The 23,679-nt window shown below is 41.5% G+C and overlaps 1 protein-coding gene across 6 annotated transcripts in view; it reads right to left on the reverse strand.

Moving 5' to 3' along the window:
- MTUS1 (microtubule associated scaffold protein 1) overlaps positions 1-23,679 on the reverse strand; it is a 282,742-nt gene that overhangs the window by 123,425 nt on the left and 135,638 nt on the right. For all 6 annotated transcript variants that reach the window (XM_075347095.1, XM_075347097.1, XM_075347096.1 and 3 more), the window contains 3 exons: positions 20,227-20,355; positions 18,700-18,798; positions 17,019-17,051 (listed from right to left, as the gene is read on the reverse strand). In XM_075347095.1, coding sequence (XP_075203210.1) covers positions 17,019-17,051; positions 18,700-18,798; positions 20,227-20,355 — 261 coding nt within the window. The remainder of the gene's footprint in view (positions 1-17,018; positions 17,052-18,699; positions 18,799-20,226; positions 20,356-23,679) is intronic.

Raw genomic sequence — 23,679 nt, forward strand, 5'->3', positions numbered from 1 at the left:
CAGATCGGGTCTGTGATTGGAAGAGTCAGACATGCTGTTACTCAGCATGGGGGCACATCTGACTGCAACCAATCACAGACGCCAGAGGGTGGGGAAAGCAGTTCCTATTCCATCAAGGTAATGAGCGGCCCGGGAAGTGAATGTCAGCTGCGGGAGCGTACAGCCGCACCGGAGACTAAGTATGAATACTTCCTTCTACCCCTTTGCGCCAGATTCTGGTACCCATAGATTATATGGGGACTGGCATCCTGCCAGATGAGGGATCTATCTCCCGCTTACCCAGAGACCGTGGGGAATTGATCTTCTGCGAGTCCTTCCATCACTAGTGTGAAACGCATGGACAAAATGCAAAAAGAATTCACATGTTGCATCCTTGTGGTGACCACAAAGATGCAGCCAGAAAAAGCTGCAATGTGCGGACAGCAAAAATTATATCTCAGACTTTGCTGAGGAAGGAAGTGTATGCAGTTTTGGTACACAACTGCCCCCAAAAAAACATTGGCAAAAATGCAGCATGTGCATGAGGCCTAACAATAGGAAAAAGCATTAACCACATGTATGCAATGTATTCTAAAATGCCAGAAAATCAAACTGCGAAGGAGCTTCAATATTGTCAAACGAGTGTTTATTGCATTAAAAACTACCAAAAATAAATGTAACAGCGCAAGAGACGTCCTACATCTGTAAAACCTGGCCAACTGTTTACATCCGAGACATTACATTCTTGTTCTCATCCTTTTCATCCCCACTATGGTTAATTAAGCAAAAAGGAAAAGAAAATAAATGACCCAGATCAAAAGCGAGCTTCACACATATACAAGTACATACATGGTGCGTTCACATGAATGAGGGAAACCAGCCGCTCGGAGCAGCACAAGACCTACAAATCCTATCCCCCTCAGCTCCCTGCCGGGTGTGTGCATGCTCCTACACAGCGCTGTCACAGTCAATCGCAGAACACGTCACACCTACACTGAAGCTTGACCACACGTCAGGCGGGTTTGTGAGCATTTCTTAATGAAAAGCCTGAATTACTACTATACGTAATAATTAGCACACGCCCTACAGCAGAATTGTACCTGACAGCAATCCACAGTGTGATCCTGTGCACGGCAAGCGGAGTACAGCCATGATACTGCAACGGCCGATCCTACAGAGAACAACTCTGGTTTGGGGCCTTGTTTTGTCACATAACCTTCATGTAGCCGCACATCATGGAACCCAGTCACCCTGAATATACTGCTTTATGTGCGAGCACACAGTGCAGGGAGGACATACAGACATTGGAAATAAGTTCCTCTGAGAATTTTCCCCCCAAAACTAAATCCCTTCCTTCAATTGTAGTCTAGCAGGGTAGTGATGGTCAGCCATACCTGTGAGCATGAAGTACAGAGGTAGACACCAGATAGGACCGCCCATTGGACTCAAACACCGAGAAAATGGGAATTTAAAGGGGTTGTCCACTGCATGGACAACAAATTATTAAATTTCACTTGTAAAGCCAGGACAGATACCTTCAGTACCAGGTATTGTTACAGCACATGAGCCCTGCAGCCAGTGGGCAGTACTGAGCTGTGGCGCTCCCACTTCCCTTAGACAAATAGGAAATGGCATCCACTGATGGGCTACAGACTGAACAGTATCACGGAAGACCCTGGAGACCCTGCGTCCACATCACTGGAATGGATCCATAGTGGGAGAAAAGTAGGTGTTATTTTTATTTTACAAGGGGAACCCCTATTTAAAAAAGGGGCTGCCCAGGTATGCCACAAACTCTTCAAAATCCATAAATCAGACGTTAATCCTCATGTACACGATGGTTATAAATCACATCTGTATGAAGCCATAACACATCTATAGAGATGCATGGACCATTAACTCCGTATGTCTCCATACAATATTGGGGACAAAGGTTTCCTGTATGAAAATAATATATAATTTTTTTTATGTGTGACATTTTATGTGCATAACTTTCTTTATTTGGGAGACCAGGCCATTCTGTGCATTGCGATCACAGAAAGATCTCTTAGGGCTCCCCCACACAGCTTTTCACATGGAGAGAATTGGGCAAATAATGCTAACACCTGGCTTAAAGGGGTGGTTCACTACTCTGCAATAGTGGCCACATCCCTATAAAACTGATAGGGAAGGCTTTTTTTAAATACCTGGTTCAGCCAATTCTGCCTCTGAGCAGCGCTATCACGGTCCACTTCTCCCCATGAGGTGACCTCTAGGACTCGGTGAAGTCACGTCAACTTCCAGTTGACCCCCGACCTCACCGATGCTGGCCCCAGTCTCAGAGTGACTGGGCTGTGGACGGAGTTTTACTGCTCATTACAGCCCAGAGTCACAGCACAGGCTGTCGCACCCGCTCACCTTCACTGCATAGTGCCGCAAGCAGAAGCGATGCTGGGCTTTGACAAGCGATGAAACCGCCACCCACAGCCCAGTCACTCTGAGAATCTGGCCGGCCTCTGAGGACAGCTCAACTGGAAGTTAACATGACATCACAAAATCCCTGAGGCCACGGAGGTGTGTGTGTGTGTGTGTGTGTGTGTGTGTGTGTGTGTGTGTGTGTGTGTGTGTGTGTGTGTGTGTGTGTGTGTGTGTGTCACTTCATGAGGATGAGCGGTCCGCCATAGCATCGATCAGAGGCAGAATTGGCTGAATAAGGTATTTAGAAAAATGTTCCCCATCAGTTTTACAGAGACGTGGCCACTATTGCAGAGGAGTGAATCACCTCTAAGGCCGGTTTCACACATTCGGCTTTTTGCCGTTTTGCTGGATCCGGCGCTCTCCCGTACAGATAATACAGTACAATGACAGCGCTGTAACTTCCGGGTCACATGCGCCGGTCACATGACAGCATGTGACCGGCGCTTGTTGCGCTGTCATTGTACTGTATTAACTGAACGGGAGAGCGCCGGATCCGGCAAAACAGCAAAAAGCCGGATGTGTGAAACCGGCCTAAACTCTTAAATGTGAGCCTAGTGTCACTTACTATGATGCGATTTTCTCACGTTAGAACTAAAATTTCTCAATCTTATCCATTGTCTGTGTCAGCATAAATTAGGATGTCATCAGAGTGCAGTCCAATCTTTTGCACACACCCATTGACTTCAATGGTTGTCCTTCTTACCCGTGCTGCCACTTGCAGCATGCTGCAATTTTTTTCTCAAGCCAAATCAGTAGAAGAAAACCGCGTTGGTCACCACTGCCCCATAGTATAATATTGGAGCGAGGACTACCCGAATAAACATAGCACTCGTCCGTGTTATACACTCATGTAAGCAAATCCCAAGGCTGGTTTCCGGCAGCATGGTGGCTCAGTGGATAGCACTACAGTCTTGCAGCGCTGGGTTAACTGGGTTGAAATCGTACCAAGGACAAAATCTGCAAAGAGTTTATATATCCTTCCTTTTGTTTGTGTGGGTCTCCTCCAGTTTCCTCCCACACTCCAAGGAAATGTTGATTGGGAACTTCGATTGTGAGCCCCAATGGGGACAGTGATTATGATGAATGTAAAGCGCTGTGGAATAGATTGCGTTATATAAGTAAATACATATATTATTTCACAGTTATTTTTTCCTTTTCATACTTGTGGGAGTTTTATTGCATGTATAAAAAAAAAAAACAAAAAAAAACTCTATCCCTATCTATCGCTCTTTGCTTCTTCTACACATTAGCCCATAAAATATATGTAGAGTAGACAATCTGTAGCTCCTTACACCCATTGACACCCCTTAGGTTTTAGCTTAGGTTTAGATGTTATGTTCTCAGTCAATTCACTTTTGCCCTTTTGTTTTAAGGGTGTTATTGGTTCTTCCATCTTCTAGATTATTTCTTTTAGCCAATCAACTGACTGGCCAGAATTTGGGGGCAAGATTCTGACTGGAGAACAGCTTTTGGCGAGAAGAAGAAGCTGGATATAAGCTGGGTATTCCAGTCTGCGTGGTCAGTACCAGCCGGTGAACACGAAGCAGCTCCTTGCCCATTCTCCATTTTTTTTCTTTCACTTCTGTTGCGGTGTTCGTTAGCTGGGTGGTCACCTAGCTATGGATGGGTGGACACTGGTTGAATTTTTAGTGATTCATAACGTTAATGAGGAAAGTGTTTTTTATTGGTTTTAATAAATAATTTAAAGATTTTGTAAGTAACCCACCAATAAATACCAAAGCCTTTTCTCACCAATAGTTGGTCATGTTTTCATTTATTCAGCTAGTTTTGGTTGGGTTGGGGTGTGTGATGCCTGCGATCCCATGTCCAAGTGAACAAGTTCATAGTGATGTAACTACATGGTAACAATCTAGCACACACTTATAACTGAGAAGACAGTGACCTCAGTGACTTACTACAGACGACACAGCCATCTTTTATGACCCTGGTATTCTACAAATGCAGAAGACAAAGAGCCATCATTAACGCCCTCGGAAGAATGGACAATTCTTCGCTCGCTGACCTCACAGATTATAGGCTCCAGGAGAAAACTGCTCATTATATTAATTACAAAGAAGGTTAACATGGCTCCAAAAAGGTGAAGGTGCACATTTCATTAGAAAATAAAGTCACATTTTAAAGGGTTGGAAGGTTATTAAAGAGGACCACCAGCAGGATTTTCATATATACACTAAAGCCAGTGCTATACTGGCACTATCATACGGATTGTATACATACCTTTAGTTGTGAGATCGGATGTATACTTTCTGAAATATAGACAAGTAAAGTTTGTGAAAAGCACTTATTTGATGAGGTGCAATGGAATATCTAATAACTGGGTTGGGTTTTGCAAGTTATTCCTGCCCCAGTCTGTTGCCTATCCTTCCTCCCCCTGTCCTTTCTCCCTCCTTCCTCCCCCCTGTAATTACAGACAGGGGGGAGGAAGGACAGGCAGGTAGACAGGAGCGGGAATAATAAGCTAAACCCATCCGATTATTAGATATTCTGTAGCTGCTATCAATCAAATAACAGTGCATTTCACAAACTTTACTTGCTTATATTTCAGAAAGTATACATCCGATCTCACAACTAAAGGTATGTTTAGAATCAGCATGATAGCACCAGTATAGCACTGGCTTTAATGTATATATGAAAATCCTGGTGGTTGGTCCTCTTTAAATGTAATGGAACTGGTAATGTAATATTAGAAACTTGAGGATGAGGACGTTTAGATTGAAAAAGTTTTTGAACTGACAGAAACATTATAATGATATAGCATTAAACATTTGTGATGTAGTTGGAAAGCTAAAGCTAGAAGCATTGAAGCTATTTGGAGAACTTCATAATTCTCAATAGAGTTCATTTATAATTCTATAAAGAGACTATTAAAGGATCAAATCGCTCAATATTTGCTATAGGTTTTTGGGTGTCGGCTGCTGGAATTATGGTAATTGGTGGTTACCTGTTCAACATGTCAATAAAAACTTGAGAAAACAGGATCGCACATGCAGTGTCTGAGCTTAGATCTCCGATGTAAAGACACGGACTTACTTTAGTGCCACTGTATCAGGTCTACTTATGAAGGGACGTATCCCAAGTGCAGAACTATAAACTCTCATATTACTCAAAATGCATCATCTTTTTACAAACTACTTCAACATATGCCAGATGCGTCAACTTTTTTTGGAGTGAAAAAGACCACTACTATAAAAGAAAGTCTCCTTGTAAGTTATCCCATGAAAAATAAAAAAAAAAAAAATAAAAAAAAAATGGAGCTAGTCTTATAATCCTTGGCTGTGCCGTATTCTAGGTCATCACACATTTACAACTTGGTATTATCATTCCCTTTCTTAAAAGGATTAAGTCCCTGATATGGATACTGCAGTGACTGGACACAGAGCAGGGCATATTAGCCATCAATTGATTCATACAGTTTGTAGGAGGGAGAGAAAAAAAAACAATAAAAAGAATGATAAAACGCAAAAAAAGTTCCCAAAAAATATGCTCAGGAATTGGTATATTAAGGAATATGCTATTATTTAATTCGACAGACATGTCAGAGAAGTGAACAAAATTTGCTGATACTGCTAAGATATGGCATCAGCATACAAAATGGAGTCGAGAAGGGGTTAAAGCCGCGCATCAGCCGAAATGAAGATTTAACGTGTTGATGAAGAAACTTACTTTTATTCCATAGGTCTACGCGTTTCGAGGTAAAACCTCTTCTTGGAATGCACAGGAAACATTTGTATCCATTAACCACTAGTCCTTTTAACTTTGAGGTAAAAGGACTAGTGGTTAATGGATACAAATGTTTCCTGTGCATTCCAAGAAGAGGTTTTACCTCGAAACGCGTAGACCTATGGAATAAAAGAAAGTTTATCTTCATCAACACGTTACATCTTCATTTCGGCTGATGCGCGGCATGAACCCCTTCAACTCCATTTTGTATGCTCATCCACGTGGGGCTGCAGCAGACGCCATTATCTTATGTGCATTAGTGGTTGTGATTATCACAACCAGTTCAGGTGAGTGTATACTTATAGTTTAACCTCACCGATCTCTCTGGTATTACACTATCAGCGCTCCTTATTTTCAGAAAGATATGGCATCACTAAGATCAATGGAGGGGTCCAAGTTAGGCTGCTTTCACACTACGTTTTTTTAACATGAGTCATTAAGGATTTTCTGCTGTAAAATCGGCTCCTGCTTTTACAGCAAAAAAACGCATGCAAACGCATGTGTTATTTTGCAGGATCCTGTCACTTGAAGTTTAGGGGCGGGCATTGGAGTCATTTGATCGGGAGTCAGTGGAACTGAACGTGATAGACTGGGAGCCGGCTTCTGACAGCTGCAGAGGCTCGTAACCAAGGTGAACATCGGGTAACTTGCTTGGATACCTGATATTTACCTTGGTTACGAGCATCCGCAGCTGCTAGGAGCGGGGATGCCTGATGCCTGCTCCCTGCACACGTAACCAACGTAAACATCGGGTAACGAAGAGAAGCGCTTTGCTTGGTTACCCGATATTTATCTTGGTTAAGAGTGTCCGCAGCTCTCAGGCGGGGGAGAGAGAGAGGGGGAGAGTGTGAGGGGGAGAGAGGGACTGATCACCAGAGGCTGGTTTCTGGGCATGCTCAGTAGAGCAAGCAGGATCCTGTCTATCAGCATGCCAGCGTTAACATGCGTTTGCATGCAGTATAGTCAGGATCCTGCGATTTGCAGTATTTGGACGCAGCTCAAAAACGCTACAAGTAGCGTTTTTGAAAAATGTTAAAAAACTGCAAGTCGCTGGATCCTCACATGTGAACACATGTTGACGCGAGTCCATTGCAAATGCATTGAAATGAAAATGCATTTGCACTGGATCAGTTTTTGCGTTAATAAAACATTCAGGACGCATGTTAAAAAAACAGTCTGAAAGCAGCCTTATGATAATCTGGAAAATGAATTGAAGAAAGCCCCCGTGTAGCTCCGCCTGATCACAACAGTCACCTGCATAGTTTGGTGACCAGTCAAAAATTGGAATAATATGTAGTCCTACACCAGAACGGTGTCCCCTTCTCTGTGGACCGAGGGAACTACATCATGGATCATAAATCATTGGTATATATCTGAGCAGTAGGAGATTGGAAAACTCCTTTAAACATGTACATTTTCTGGTTACAAGTTCTGATTAAAGTACTAGGCCTCTTCTACACAGATAAATAGGAGGCTTACAGGATCCGTACTTCTGAAACATGCATTCCTGCCACGGCACCGGGCCCCCCCCACACACTCCTCCTGCCACGGCACCGGGCCCCCCCCACACACTCCTCCTGCCACGGCACTACATACAATATTGTATTATGTACCTGTGGCCCATTTACATTTGCCAATGGCAGCCACTAAACAATGTTCAGCCATGCACAAGCCAAACGGTGGTCAGTTAGCTTCTTTATACAGGCCAAGCAGAATTCTGTACACCTAGAAAATAATTGTCATCGTCAGCATATCTGATTGTGCGGGACAATGTGCTGCCAATATCAATGGTTTTAATGCCCACATAACTAATCCATTTTTCTTGTTCATTGGGCAGTTTCAAAAATTCTTTCAAAAGTGGATAAATTGACATGTGCTTTTTAACAAATATTCGGTAACCATTATCGACTAAATACATTTTTAGTTTCCTTTAGGATAGGCGCACGTGGCCGTTCACTCCACATCCGAGAAACACAGTCCAATTATGCGGATCAGAGTGGGATCCATTTTTCTTGTGAGATGGAAAGTAATATATAACTTACCATTTTTATTTGTCTAAGTATGTTTCTCACCCCCTCCTAAGGGATGGTTGGATTTCTTTTTTGTTCTTTCTTCAATCTCAGGTCCTCCTGGGTGTAGAGGGTTCTGCACAGAATTTTAGTTGTTCCCAGCATTTGCGCTTTGCTGGACTGAGTTCGGATGTTGTTCCTGGAATCTGTTGTAGCCATTCTTCCAACTTGGTGGTCACTGCACCAAGTGCTCCCATCACCACTGGAATTACTATTGCCTACTATTGCCTTCACCTTGCACATCCTCTCCAATTCTTCTTCGAGGTCCTGGTATTTCTTTAGCTTCTCAAATTCCTTCTTCCATAGGTCACCGTCACTTGGCGCTGCCATATCTATTACTATCTTTGTAGAGTATAGTCTGTGCTAATATATAACACAATGAAAGGATTCAGAGGCGGGCAACTAAAATAATAAATGGAGTGGGTGCATTACAATACCCAGAAAGGTTATCAAAATTAGGTCTACTCTAGAAAAGAGAAGACTTAGGGGAGACCTAATAAATATGTAAAAGTATATCAGAGGGCAATACAGAGATATCTCCCATAATCTGTTTGTACCAAGGACAGTGACAAGAACAAGGGGACTTTTTCAAAAAAATCCAGCACCGAATCCAGGAAATGTATTAAAAATTAATGACGTTTATTGAAACATATTAAAAAGTCCAAATAGGGTCCAGAGCAAAGAAACGGAGAGGACGCGTTTCGAACTGTATAGTTCTTAGTCTGTCTCTAGCTAATGAATGAAATGGACTGATTAAAATAAGCTAAGAACCAGACATGAACAATGGTGGGCGGAGAGAAGGGGAGGAAGGAGCAGACAGAAAGTTAAGGAGAGAGGAAAGAAGAGGAAAGAAAAAAAAAAAAATATCCTGTATACCGGGCACACTGCCTCATATATCTCTGCATACCGCCTCATATACCGTGTATACCGTCTTATATCTTGTAACCGTGTATAATGTCTCATGTGTCCCTGTATACTGCAAAAAAAAAAAAAAAAAAAAAAAAAAAAGGGGTAGAATAGCAAAGTTGATATAAGAGCAATATGAAATAAATAATAAGGCCGATTAAGGCCATAGAATCATTTTTATACAATCAATATGTCAAAAACAAATCATTTTTAAGGTTCATGCCGAAAGGTGATCTAGTGCCCATTAGAAAGATCAATTTGGTCTCCCTCCGTAACAATAAATCTTTCAAGTTACCTCCTCTTTTAGGTAATCTAACCTTTTCCAAGGCGACTACTTGCATAGTATCTGTATTCCCCGCATGTTTTAGCATAAAATGTTGGGAGGCACCTGACAGATTTCTTGTTGTTACATGGCTTGCATCGTACACGTGTTTCGAGATTCTCTTTCTCAAGGGGCGTGTAGTACTGCCAATATATTGAATACAACATTTAGTGCAAGATATGCAATAAATTACATGGTCAGTACCACAATTGATCATGTCCTTAATCAAAAAAGATTTACCATTAACATAGGAAGAGACCATTTTTGTACCCACCATAAATTTGCATAAACCGCATAATTTGCACCCACACCTATTGGAACCGCATGTGGGGAGCCAAGAACGGTGATCATTGCTATTAATAGCCTTATGGAATTTTCTATGATCACTGGGAGCCAATTGGTTGCCCAGGGTAACGTTTCTTTTAGGTACAAATTTTATTCCCTGATCCAGCACTTTTTGCAAAACATCATCAGATGACAAAATAGGTAAAAATTTCTTGATGATGCGAACCACTTGGTGGTAATCCCTGCTATAGTTAGTAGAGAAAACCACTGAAAATTTGTCTTGGGAATTAAAGGATGTATTTTTCATCTCCAGATACTGAGCTCTATCCTTGAGGCCAACCTTGAACTTAGAGCGATCCAAATGAGCCTGGGAGTAACCCCTGGCTTTGAATCTATTATCAATTGTAATGAATTCCCCAGCTAGGTCTACATTAGTTGTACAGCATCTAGTGGCTCTAATGTATTCCCCCATGGGAATATTTTGAATAACATGTCGAGGATGGCAGCTTTTTGCATGCAGAAGGGAGTTACCCGAAAAAGGTTTCCGATATAATTTACTCTCTATAACTCCATCTATTTTATTGCCACAAAATGACATGTCCAAAAAATGTATCACTTCCCGATGGTACTGATAAGTGAATGAAAGATTATGGGCCTTCTCTCCGCCCACCATTGTTCATGTCTGGTTCTTAGCTTATTTTAATCAGTCCATTTCATTCATTAGCTAGAGACAGACTAAGAACTATACAGTTCGAAACGCGTCCTCTCTGTTTCTTTGCTCTGGACCCTATTTGGACTTTTTAATATGTTTCAATAAACGTCATTAATTTTTAATACATTTCCTGGATTCGGTGCTGGATTTTTTTGAAAAAGTCTCCATACAAGATTGCCAGCTGGTTTATCCTTGCACGTGTCTGGGAAGCATTGGTCTCCTTCATACCACAGGTGAGCGGATACATACACTTTCCTTGGACAAGAACAAGGGGGTATTCTCTTCGTTTGGAGGAAAGAAAATTTCTACACCAGCATAGAAGAGGGTTCTTCACGATAAGAGCAGTGAGGCTCTGGAACTCTCTTCCTGAGGAAGTGGTGATGGCCAACTACTGAATGAATTTAAGAGAGGAATGGATGCTTGATAGCAACCGTATAGAAGGTTATAACATAATACTACAGGTAGATAGTTGACCCAGCTTAGGCTGCTTTCACACTACTTTTTTTAGCATGCGTCATGAACGTTTTTTGCTGCAAAAGCGGATCCTGTTTTTGCAGAGAAAAACACATGCAGACGCATGTGTTATTTTGCAGGATCCTGTCACTTGAAGTTTATGGGCGGGCATTGGAGTCATGTGTTCAGGAGTGAGGGGAACTGAACGTGAAAGACTGGGAGCCAGCATCTGACAGCTGCGGAGGCTCTTAACCAATGTAAACATCGGGTAACCTGCTTGGATACCCGATATTTACATTGGTTATGAGCGTCTGCAGCTGCTAGGAGCCGGCTCCCTGCACATGTAATCAAGATAAACATCGGGTAACTAAGCCCGTGGTTACCCGATGCTCACCTTAGTTACGAGCCTCCGCAGCTCTCAGGCGGTGGAGAGAGGGAGGGGGAGAGAGGGACTGATCACACCAGGCGGGTTTCTGGTCATGCTCAGTAGAGCAAGCAGGATCCTGTCAATCAGCGTTCACATGTGTTTGCATGCTGTTTAGTCAGGATCCAGCAATTTGCAGTATTTGTACAAGTAGCGTTTTTGAAAAAAGTTAAACTGCAAGTCGCTGGGAAACTTACTTTAACGCACGAAAACGCAGGTGAACATGTTGACGCGAGTCCATTGCAAATTCATTGAAATGCAAACGCATTTGCACTGGATCCGTTTTTGTGTTAAAAACGTTCATGACTCATGCTAAAAAAACGTAGTGTGAAAGCAGCCTTAGGCTGCTTTCACACATCCGGTTTTTGCTGAGCGGCACAATACAGCGCTTTGCAGAAAAAAAACGCAACAGTTTTTTTTTTGCCGCCGGTTGCGTTTTTTCTGCATAGACTAGCATTGTATTGTGCCACATGGCCTTGCGTTGCGTCCGTTTTTTTGCCGGATGTGGCATATTTAGCCCATGCGGTGGCCAAATAGAATGCTGCCTGGCACTTTTTTTGCGGGGCGAAAAAACCGCATCTCGCCGGATCTGGCGCAATTTACAATGTAAGCCTATGGACGCCAGATGCGGCGTTCTGCGGCAAAACAATGCATCCGGCCGCTGGCTGCGGTTTTTTGAACTGCGCAAGACGCATGCTCAGTATCAAGCTGCAACCATCAAAAAACGGACGGTCCGGATAGAAAAACTTATGCAATGGATCAGTTTTTTTCGACGCATCCTTTGCATAGGTTTTTGAGCCAGATTGAGCCGCACTTCAAAAAACGGATGTGTGAAAGCAGCCTTAGGATTCGGGAAGGAATTGTTTTCCCTTTTAAGAAAACTGGCTTCTACTCTTTGGGTTTTTGCCTTCCACAGGTTTAACACTGGAGAACAGCAGCACTAAAATAGGCTGAACTAGATGGACATAAGGTCTTCCTTCAGCCTCAGTAACAGTTTCTAATATAGTTTCTATGTTACAATAGTTTCTCGTCTTTTGCCTTTCAGGCAGTCCGTAAATGCATATAAACAGATAGGACCTAATCCATTATTAGCAGCAAAAATTAAAGTAGTATTTAGTAGTTTAAAACAGTTTGTAAAGAAAGTCTTAAAAAAAAAACAACAACTTTTAGCTAAAGAAATACCTTATAAGATTCTAAAATTATATGTATTTCAAAGATTACAATGAAATGAAGGCTGTGTGTAAAAAAGCCAGGTATCAATGTTTAATTTACGTAGAGAATCCAAATTGTTGATTCACACAAATAAATGTATTCAGTCACTTCCACGCTTCAATAGAAAGAAGATGAGATGCAAAAATAATGCAAATATCAAAAGTGATCTGCACACTGGAGTTATGTGGTTAATGAGCTGGCAGATTGGCATTCATGTGGTAACAGATAGGTAGGCGGGTAGTGATTAAACCACAAGGCGGAGTGGACATGACTGGCATTGCAGTATTGGTTATGGTGCCATTAAGCGCTGCAAACCTTTACCATCTGTAGTCAACATTGCAGAGATCTGACAAATCTCTATACAAGACGTCTAGACAAGGACATACACAATGTCCACACCACAGCGAAATGAATACTTACTGCATGGTCAGTTAAACAGCAGAGTTTTCTAAACGCGATTAGTGATGAGTGAGCACGGCCATGCTCGGTACTTGTTTTGAGCAGTTGGACACTAAGACAGGTTCGACTCGAGTAGTGATCGGCGAACCCCCTGATGTTCGTGCTCGGGAGCCATGCCCGAATGTTTTGTAAAGTTTGAGTTCAGGTTCTCCGATAATGCGAACTTGCGGCTCAACACAGAACTTGGATTGTACAGTTATGGGATGTGGCGGGGGGGGGGAGGAGTTGTAAAATAAAGAATATAGTTAACATTCTCATTATACTTACCTGTCCTGCGACGAGTCTTGCATACTATCTCTCGGCTGCTTCTGCTGCCATGGACTCGGGTGAACCCTGACGTCACTGCGAACATGGCCGATAACAGTCCTGCTGAGTGATGAGCAGTGCCGTGTACTGAATACCTCTGGAAGTTAACAGGACCTTCCATGACATCATAGCCATTTGACCAGTCTGTAACCCAATGTCTGTACAACATTCAAACCAGACTGGTCACATGGCTATGATGTCATGGAAGGTCCTGTAACCTGGGGGCACAGCAATGATCGGACGTGGAAGCACAAGCGGCCAGGAGACAGAATCTGCAGGACGCACCACGGGACCTGTAAGTATAATCATATTGTTTTCAAATGTGCTTTTTTTTTTACAGGCCTTGAACCCAAACTGTAACACTAGCTTCCCAGGAAAGCTCGTGTTCAGGATTGTGTGCATGAACACGGTGTTCGGTACGGACCCCGAACTTTACAGTTCGGGTTCGCCCATCACTAGTCTCAAGTACTGAGTATAATGGAAGTCAATGGTCGAAATGGTTCGGAAAAATGCTAGAGTTCCCTGTATTCACCAAGTAGTAGGATTATTTGCCACTTTTCACAAATGTTACTACAGAATAAGGCCACATTCAGTTGTCAGATTTTTTTATTTTTTTTTCCATACATGTGCCAGATCTAGTTTTCATCCATTACTGCAATGTGTCCAAGAAAATGTCAAGCTTGACCAACCCATTAAACGGTTTAAAAAAAAAAAAAAAAAAAAAGGAAAAAATACCACAACAAACCCATAGTACCCATCCGCAGTGTAATTATTTTCCAGATTGGTGCATTGATCTGATTGGCTGTTTGATTTATGACCAGGATCAAAAACATATGCACATGTAAACAGACCCACAGACTATAATGTGCATGCATTTTGTCCGTGGAAAAAAGATAGAGCATGACTGTAAAAATGTATGTCTGAATGAATCATACAGAAGAAAAAGAGCAGGGTCTGAAAGCAAATCTGCAACAGGAGGTTATGAATCTGAAAATGTGCGGCATAGCCTAACAAGGGTTGTCAGGAATAGAATAATGATGGGCTTTGCTTAGGATTAATGGGACCTGACTCACCAAATTGATTCCTGTTACCAATTGTTTTCTTGCTTACTAGGCACTACCGCTAACAAATAAATTCACAGGACCCTAGTGCAGCGGCCATATCCACAGGCCGTAGGAACCACTGGCACTTACAACTCCTCTTCTGAAGTGTAGAACCATGTGAAGTCATCGTTGCGGTACGACACACACATTACATCGCTTCTGGCCTACAGATCAGAAGAGGTGCCTGGAAAGCCCAGCAGGTAGGAGGCAGTCTGGAGGGCTCCCTCCGCCAGAATATGGACGTAGCCACTGGATCGGGATTCTGCGATTTGCATTGCATATCTGTGTGAGGCACAGCTCCACATTTTTCAAAGTGATTGTACCAGGTATCATATTCTGTCACACTGACTTCTACTTTTTTTTTTTTTTTTAAGGTTTTTTTTTTTTAGCTACAATACCAGGCGGAACTTCTGAAAAAGTACAGCGCCGTGCCAGGTAAAAAAAAATGAAAGATGCAGCAATAAGAGTCACTGCCATGGCGTTAACAGTAGTAGGTCATTAATATTTTAGTCCTGGAAAACGATTTGGACAAAAACCACGAGGAGTCAAAAATTACTATTGCCCGTATACATTCACCTTCCCAACAATTAGATTAGTGAACAATAATTAGAAAACAAAACAAAAATCAAAGTTTATAAAATTCAAACCACGGTAGAAAAAGTTGGGATCTTTTTACAAAGTATTTTATAATATCGATCGGACTGAGGATTATGTCCGGATAAGTTCCAAACCTATGACCGGATATTGTATAGACATACAAAAGCTTCTGTAGCACAGGGTCCATTGGAGAAAATAACACATCCTTTGGGGTATACTGTTCTTCAGTATGAAACGGAGCAGTGTGACATGCTCACTGGGAGCGGCCTCAGCACAAGTGGCAAAATACAGTGTAAAAATAGCCATAAAAGTGAAGATGACATTTGAGCCATTATATAACGAAGGATGAAAGTAAACAGGAAATACTAGAATAAAAGAAACAAGTGCTGTGGGTAACACTACAAATAAAAACCTGTATTACACAAGTGGCCCATAACCAGTTGTATTGGCCACGTGACGGCACATTATGTCAAATAATTACTACCTGACAATTAGACAGGCAGGAGCCACCGTGCTATTCACTAAACTGACACCAGTGTTAGCCATCTATAACCGCTACAGTAGATATTTTCAATAACTGACAATTTGCTTTTACGTAATCTACAATTAAAAGATTTATCGAAAAAAAACCACATTCAAAACAAACTGAATATGTAACAAAAGATGGAGAAAATACAGCCCAACATCATTAAAATACCATAAAACCTTATTGCTTTAACCATTTACTTTCTGCCTGTATAAAGTCTGCTTGACAATACTGTGGCTTAAACTAAAATCTTTAACCTCATACGTAATTAGTGATGAGTGCACTGACATGCTCGGGTGCTCGATACTCGTAATGAGCAGTTGGATGCTCAGATGGGCACGACTCGCGTACCCCAGTATAGAAGTCAATGGAGGACTCTAGCATTTATACGTGAAACCTTCTGGAAAAATGCTCAAGTTCCCCATTGACTCCCTAATACTTGGGTACTTGAGTCGTGCCCATCTGAGCATCCAAATGCTCATTACTACCGTAGTACCGAGCACCAGTTACAATGCATTTAATAAAGTTCAAAAATGGCGACAGTCCAAATACTACAAGCTCTGATAACATTAAAAAATATATACACGTCTGAATCTATAGTGTCACATCATTTGGATTGCATAGGAACAAAATATGTGGCCATTCGATCAACAGTATAAGCCATGAGGTGACTGAGTAAATTTAACCACCTGGATTAGAGAAACCTCTGATCACGGCTGCTAAACCCTGTCAGTCCCTGCGGCTTACAGGTTATCATGGCTCTCACTGGCATACTAAAAGGCCACCACATGTGCCGCAGTGAACATTTCTTAAGAATTGAGACTAGACCATAAAAGAGATTTTATGTAGCCTGGTAAGCATTGGAACTATGGCTGCAAGGCATTATGGTTGCAAACACCCTTTGGGTTTTCACGAATGGGAGCTGTATACAGTGAATGATACCTCATCTACTGAACGAGCCAAAAAAAAAAAAAAAAAAATTAAAAATTGCAGCCCCATGGGAAGGTAGAGCAGATGCACATAGTTCCAGTTGCTAAAATATTTTCTTGTAAAGAAGCAATTAAGCAGATCCGTGATCAGAACCAGAAAAAGGGGCTTCATTTTAAGAAAAAAAACACTCAGTGCTCCAGGGCCCTTACTAAATTTTGCCTTACATGGTGAATGCTAGCCACACAATCCCTGATCCGAGGATCCACACGAAGATCAGGGATCTCACTAACCCTCCCTTTTGATCAATCGGTGCTCCAGCAGTCAGACCCATATTCATTGGGTAGAAATGACCACTATTCGGTGTTGGTGAAATTACCTCTAAGGCCAACATTTACAAAAACAGTGCTCAATCGTGATCAGTATTACACACCCCACAATGATACGAGTCACACCAACAAAACCACAGAGGAAATATATCCTGCAGAACATAAAGAGTGGAAGAAAAAATTACAAATGTAAAAGCTTTGAACTACTCACCCACAACAGAGTTTTTTAGGCCATGGAGGGTACCTGAAAAAATGAGAATATATTATAATCAGACTTTTTTTTTGGAAGGTGACTGGGCAAAATATTTGTTGGCCTAAAATCCAGCTGATATCTAATTAACGTCACACATACACATGGATCTCACCATTAAAAGCTAAGGCTTTTCTGTTCACACTAGAATATGGATTTTTCAAGAAATTTCTTGAGTCTGAAAGATTAGCGCACTTGCGGTCAAAAACCGCACTGAATTTTATGCATTTTTGATGCAGTTTGGTGCGTTTTTTCCACAGGTCGGTCCTGCGGTTTTTTTACCATTATCTATGGGAAAAAATGCAGCTACCTGCAGAAAAGAAGTGACATGCACATTCTTTTTATCAAGAAATTCAGCAGAAAGAATGTTCTTGAGAAAAAAAAAAAAAAAAAAAAAGCAGTGTACACAGCTATTTTTTTCCCATAGATTTTTCTCAAGAAATTTCTGCAGCAAAACTGCAAAAAAAAACAAAAAAAAACGCAGTGTGCACAAGGCCTAAGGAGTTATGGAAGTTACCAGACCAGTAACTATTATACTGCAGAAGAGACACCTCTACCTTCTTATGGCCTTCAGAGATGGCGAGTGATGGAGTACCCTAGGTCCCATTAGGTGCTGGAGGACCATGGTCCCCATGTGCCCGCTCTATAATCCTACCCATTACAGCACAGAAAAATAAACATGCACTATAGATTAATTAGTAAAATGTAGCTTGATACACAGTTATTTGTGGCTCAGGTTGTAGCAGCACCACATCCTCGTCAAAAATCAGCGACTGAAGAACAGATTGCCATTACTGCAGAGATTTGTTTAATTACCTTAGAGATTACAAGAAATTCTACAAGGTTATCAGATAATATTACACAAATCTATTAAGGGTACTGTCACACTTTAGCGACGCTCCAGCGATCCCAACAGCGATCTGACCTGGTCAGGATCGCTGGTGCGTCGCTACATGGTTGCTGGTGAGCTGTCAATCAGGCAGATCTCACCAGTGACCAGCCCCCAGCCAGCAGCGACGCGTGGAAGCGATGCTGCGCTTGGTAACTAAGGTAAATATCGGGTAACCAAGCAAAGCACTTCCCTTGGTTACCTGATATTTACCTTGGTTACCAGCGCACACCGCTTAGCGCTGGCTCCCTGCACTCCTAGTCAGAGTACACAATGGGTTAATAAGCAAACCGCTTTGCTTATTTACCCGATGTGTACTCCGGCTACGTGTGCAGGGAGCCGGCACTGGTAGCCTGATAGCGGCGAACGCTAGTAACCAAGGTAAATATCGGGTAACCAAGCAAAGGGCTTCACTTGGTTACCCGATATTTACCATGGTTACAGCTTACCATAGGCTGCCAGACGCCGGCTCCCTGCTCCCTGCACATTCAGATCGCTGCTCTCTCGCTGTCACACACAGCGATGTGTGCTTCACAGCGGGAGAGCAACGTCCAAAAAATGAACCAGAGCAGTGTGTAACGAGCAGCGATTTCACAGCAGGGGCCAGATCGCTGCTCAGTGTCACACACAGAGAGATCGCTAATGAGGTCACTGGTACGTCACAAAAACAGTGACTCAGCAGCGATCTCGCTAGTGATCTCGTTATGTGAGAAGTACCCCTAACACCAGACTGTAATCACTTATTGCCTTTACCTCCGTTGATGCCTTTAGCTTCTATTCGCTTTGTTAACAGTCCTGATGAGACAGACGATTTTGTGACTCCTTGGTGTAAAACGGGACTTTTCTTTGTACCTGAACAGAGGAGAAGATTTATTTTTTTTGTACACAATTAAACATTTTGGAAAAATATAGGACAATCAATTTTTTTTATTCTATTTGCCCCCATTCAAGCTTTACCAGTTTATGGCTTTTCACCGGCCTCCTTGGGGCTTCACTGAATAAATATTACACAAGGTTTTACTTTATGTCATTGCATATGAAGAAAAGAAAATGTAATGACCAGATCTGGTTGTCACTTCAGGAGTTAAAAAAAATTAAAATATAATATATATATATATATATATATATATATATATATATATATATATAAAAAATTTGGCAAATTACTAGAAGAGGCTTGTTTTTAATTTGACAAAGGAAACAATTTATAGCTATTATAAGGGGGAACCAGTCACATGCAAGTCTGATCTGCTGGAAGCGATGACTAGAAAAGAAGCATGAGCAAATTGATCTAAAACTTCATGGCAGAATATTCAGGCTACACTGAATCCTATAGATTAATAGCTCCGTTCTTTCTATTCTTAGGAGTCCAGTGGGCGGCTCTACTTTGTAATGGTCAATGCAGAAATAACATTCGAGCTTCACTTCTGTTCCTTGAGTTAGTGAGATGTGCTGGTCTCCACGCTGGTTAGAGTAGACTAATGCACAAAATATTAAAAAAATCAAATATATTTTATATCCATAAAAAGCAAAATATAGAATATTTACAAGCTCCTCCTGTTTTATAACATACTGTCCAGTGTTAGAACTGCCTATACAATGTCACACGCTTCATACAATGAGTTATAACTAGGGACGATCGGCTACTTTAATTATTCAGCTTCGCGAATATTTTCCAAATACCTTGCCGCTTTTCGACTATTGGATGCGCAATGCAAGTCTATGAGAAGTCCGAATAGTTCCGAATAGTTGTTATTCGGGTTTCCCATAGACTTATATTGCGCATCGAATATTCGCGAATAGTAGAGAGGTATTTGGAAAATATTTGCGAAGCCGAATAATCTAAGTATTCGATCATCCCTAGTTATAACTTATTACCAAATGAAAACACAAACATCTCACAAAAGCTTAAAAAACAACAACTTATTTCAGGGTGTGGGAGGCAGCAATTACCACTAATCTATTCTGATGAAACATATTCCAGCTTTGAAATTGGAGACAATATCAATAAGTAGCAACATCCAAAAGAGAATGAAAAAGTCGTCTTCTGTGGGAAAGCGAAGAAACCCACCCACAATATAGTAAATAACAAATCTGCTTCAGGTAAACCGTAGGCTTAAAGGCCTGGAAAACTGTGGGAGGGAGTTTATCAGGTTCTTCAGTTCCTATGAATTACCTGGGAGTGGTGAATGGGACTGGATTCCTTTACAATTATAACTGCAGGGAAATAGGTTTCCTACCAGAAGTGGTTGGTTTTTGTATGTATAGTCAGCCACTTACCAGCATTCTGCGTGACTTTAAGAGACTGTGACCGGACTCTGGGGAAGGTAACCTTTGCAGCTGGTCCATTTTGTTTCACACACTTCGCAGGGACTTCATCGGTTTTCACGCTGCTTGTGGCAGTTGTCGCTGTAATAGTTAAAAAAAAAAAAAAAAGAAAAATTCATAAGAACCTCTACTATTAACGTCCATGATCTAATGACATAAGTCATAAGCAAAAAAATGTAAAAGTCAAAATGTATACAATTAAACAAAACTCTGACTCCTTTTCAGGTCAATATGCATGACTATAAGATGCATGATAATGATTTGCGTACCAGACAAAGCAGGATATCCCCAACATTATCACAATATAATATTACATCAGCCATGAGGTCAGGCATAACTGTTGTCCTCTACCATACCTTTCCTACCCCTACAAGGTACCCCCTATATTTGAGATTAGGGCCTCTCAATGGTTTTCTACTGAGGCGTCCCCAACCACAACATGGTGATATCCAGACGCCACAGACCACGGTGACCATTTAGCAAATCTGCGAAATTGTAGCTCAAGTAGAGTCTGTGCAGTTTAGGAAGAAATGTGATAAAACGGCTCCTCCAGCTCAGCCTTAGCAAAAACTAAGGGGCGCTTTACAATTTGAGGAAAAAAATGCCTTCAATAGTTGTTGGTTGAATGCTAGACCTGCCAACAGAAGTTTCTCCAAATTCCCTTGTATACATAAAGCGTTAAATGAGTTTTCAATAAGGAGACAGAAGTAAAGGTCCCCATACAGTAAAGATCATTGTCACCCAAAGAGTTAGCAAGTGACTTATATGTCAAAGGAGAAAGTATTTCCAGCACAATCATCTTATGGGAATGGAAACTGCACCCATGAGATCAGTGCAAGAGTACAGCAGTTATTCACAGCAAAGGCGATTTTCCTTGCAGATTTCAATCAATACTGCAAGCAGGGCTGTGGAGTCGGAGCTCATTTTTGGTGGAGTCGGAGTCTGTATAAAATGCACAGATTGAGACTCCTAAAATATATAAGAAATTGGGGACAGTAGTGCAGTGCAGAATGTGCTGAATATTTTACTTAATAATAACATTTAGTATAATGCTTATATTTAAGTGAAAAATGTATTGTAGTACAATGTGAACATCAGACATTTTTATGATCCAATAATCAAGATATTTAGATAGAACATAAAATATATTTATTGGATGCAACTTTAGAACAAAAAAACTAAAGTTATAAATATGTAATATATATTATATACATACACAAGATATATGTAATATACTTTATATTAGTGTATTACATATTTACAATTTATTACAGTTTGTTCTAAAGTTGTATTCAATAAATATATTTTATGTTCTATCCAAATATCTTGATTATTGTATCATAAAAATTATTAAATGTCTGATGTTCACATACACATGTTCATGTATTACAATAAATTTTTCACCTAACTATAAGCAATATATGTAGGAGTCGGAGACGGTGCAAGAGAAATTGAGGAGTCTGAGAATCCTAATTTGCTCTGCACACGCTGCTTCTTTTTTTCTTGCAGTTTTTGTTGCTGAAAAAAGCAGCAGCATGTCAAGTCATTCTGTGTTTCTATACTCCCCTGCAATGCTTTAATCACTACAGGGGATTATGTCGCAGCATTTCACCTCACACACACTGTATACAGCATGGTGTGTGAGGCTCTCCGTAGCTCAGTAACCCGGTGTCATCAAGGTGACAACCTAGGGTTGCCATGGCAGCGATCGGCTCCATGTGATTGCATTACAGGGACTCCATTGCCTGGCAGAGGTAAGAGATTCCTCTCCCTGCCTCCTGAATGCTGTGATCGCATTGATTGGATCGCAGCAATAAGGTGGGTTAAGCTGCTGGGAATGGTGCAGGCACCGCTGTGAGGAGTGAGAGCCAAGTCCCAGCTGTAACATCAGCCAGAACCCTGGCGGCGATTGCAAAGGTACAGCGTCTAAACCCCCGTGATCGCCATGACTTGGGGAGGGGGGGGAAGCATGGCAAAACGCAAGTGAGAAAAACCTGCAAACGCAATAGCAAAATGCACATTTCAGCTGCTTTTCTCCCTTTCAAAACATGCTTTTTTATGTGCAGAATAGAAACACATAGGCTATCTGCACACGTAGCTTTAAGTGTGCTTTAATAAAGTGGCTGGACTGTTTAAATTGAAACCGCTCCCGAGTGCCTCAATCTAGCAGCTAAGTGAGTATCCTCTATCACACCCAATGAGCGCAGCCTCACACATGCATATATTTAAAATAAATAAAATTCGGTCCAATTCCAGAAAAGTGGGAGGATTTTTTTCTCACTTGTCCAAGTGCAACTAGTTTTGTCGCTCCGTAACCATTATTCTTTTACAGGACCATTTAACTTAAAAAGTTATTCTTTATACCTCACATCACATGGCATAAAAGTGTTATCAGGGATTCACCCCATTCTACCCCCAACCTTTAAGAAGAGAGAAAGCACCACAATTTGCATACAATGGTAATAAAAAATAAGAATTTGAATATAATGATAGATCGACATTTGAAATACAAAGTAAAAGGGGTAAATTAAATATTATTTTGCCAATGGTCCCGGTTTACATGGAGGCAGTGCTAACGTGCCAGAGCGGCTAAGCCACGCCATTACTGCTGCGGACATGTAAGCCGAGGATAGGGATTATTCACACATTTACAGACCGGAAATTACTGGAGCCGTCACCCAATAATAATGCCAGTATGATATTTCAGATTTACAGAAAAATTGAGAAAGCTTTTATCTTCATCGATTACAAGGACTATATTAATCCATTATTTAGTATTGTACTTTAGAGACAGTCCGAGAACCTGACTTAATACGCAGGGAACACGGCTTAACCAGACATTGATCGGTTGAGCTCTAATAAGGAAATAGTTATTTTGGCTTAAAACTGATTGTAGATGGATGTGAACAGTACATGTATTCAGGGGGTGTACAAACTAAACACTGTGGACATCTCACTGTTCTGCTTACCGGCCCTTTAATTCACTTCACAAGTACAAGGAGTGCACTCAGTGCCGATGTAGAGGAAGGATCCAGAGGAGAGGACAGGACCTCCACAGTCAGGCTGAAGCTCACTGCAAGTTTAGTCACCAATTCCCACAAAATTACAGGAAGGTGAGGAGATAATATCCAACAATCCCGAGGTGACAAACGTAGGATATTTCAACGATACGAGATCTTAACCCCAGTGTTGCAGACCTTCTACACGAGCGTGGTGTGGCTTCTGTTCAGAGCTTGAAAAAGCTGTAATCACCAATGCGGCCAATTCACGAGCCTCCTCAGCACACCATGCTCGCTCCAGGCAAGCTAGTGCTGTCTATCACTGGAGAGGGATGGCGCGCGCAGAATGAGTGCGCAGAACTGTGCACAGAGCCTTGGGGCTGCACAGAGGGTACAACAAGCATCC

Source organism: Anomaloglossus baeobatrachus, chromosome 1 (genome assembly GCF_048569485.1).
Source record: "Anomaloglossus baeobatrachus isolate aAnoBae1 chromosome 1, aAnoBae1.hap1, whole genome shotgun sequence".
In the NCBI taxonomy this organism is placed as follows: Eukaryota; Metazoa; Chordata; class Amphibia; order Anura; family Aromobatidae; genus Anomaloglossus; species Anomaloglossus baeobatrachus.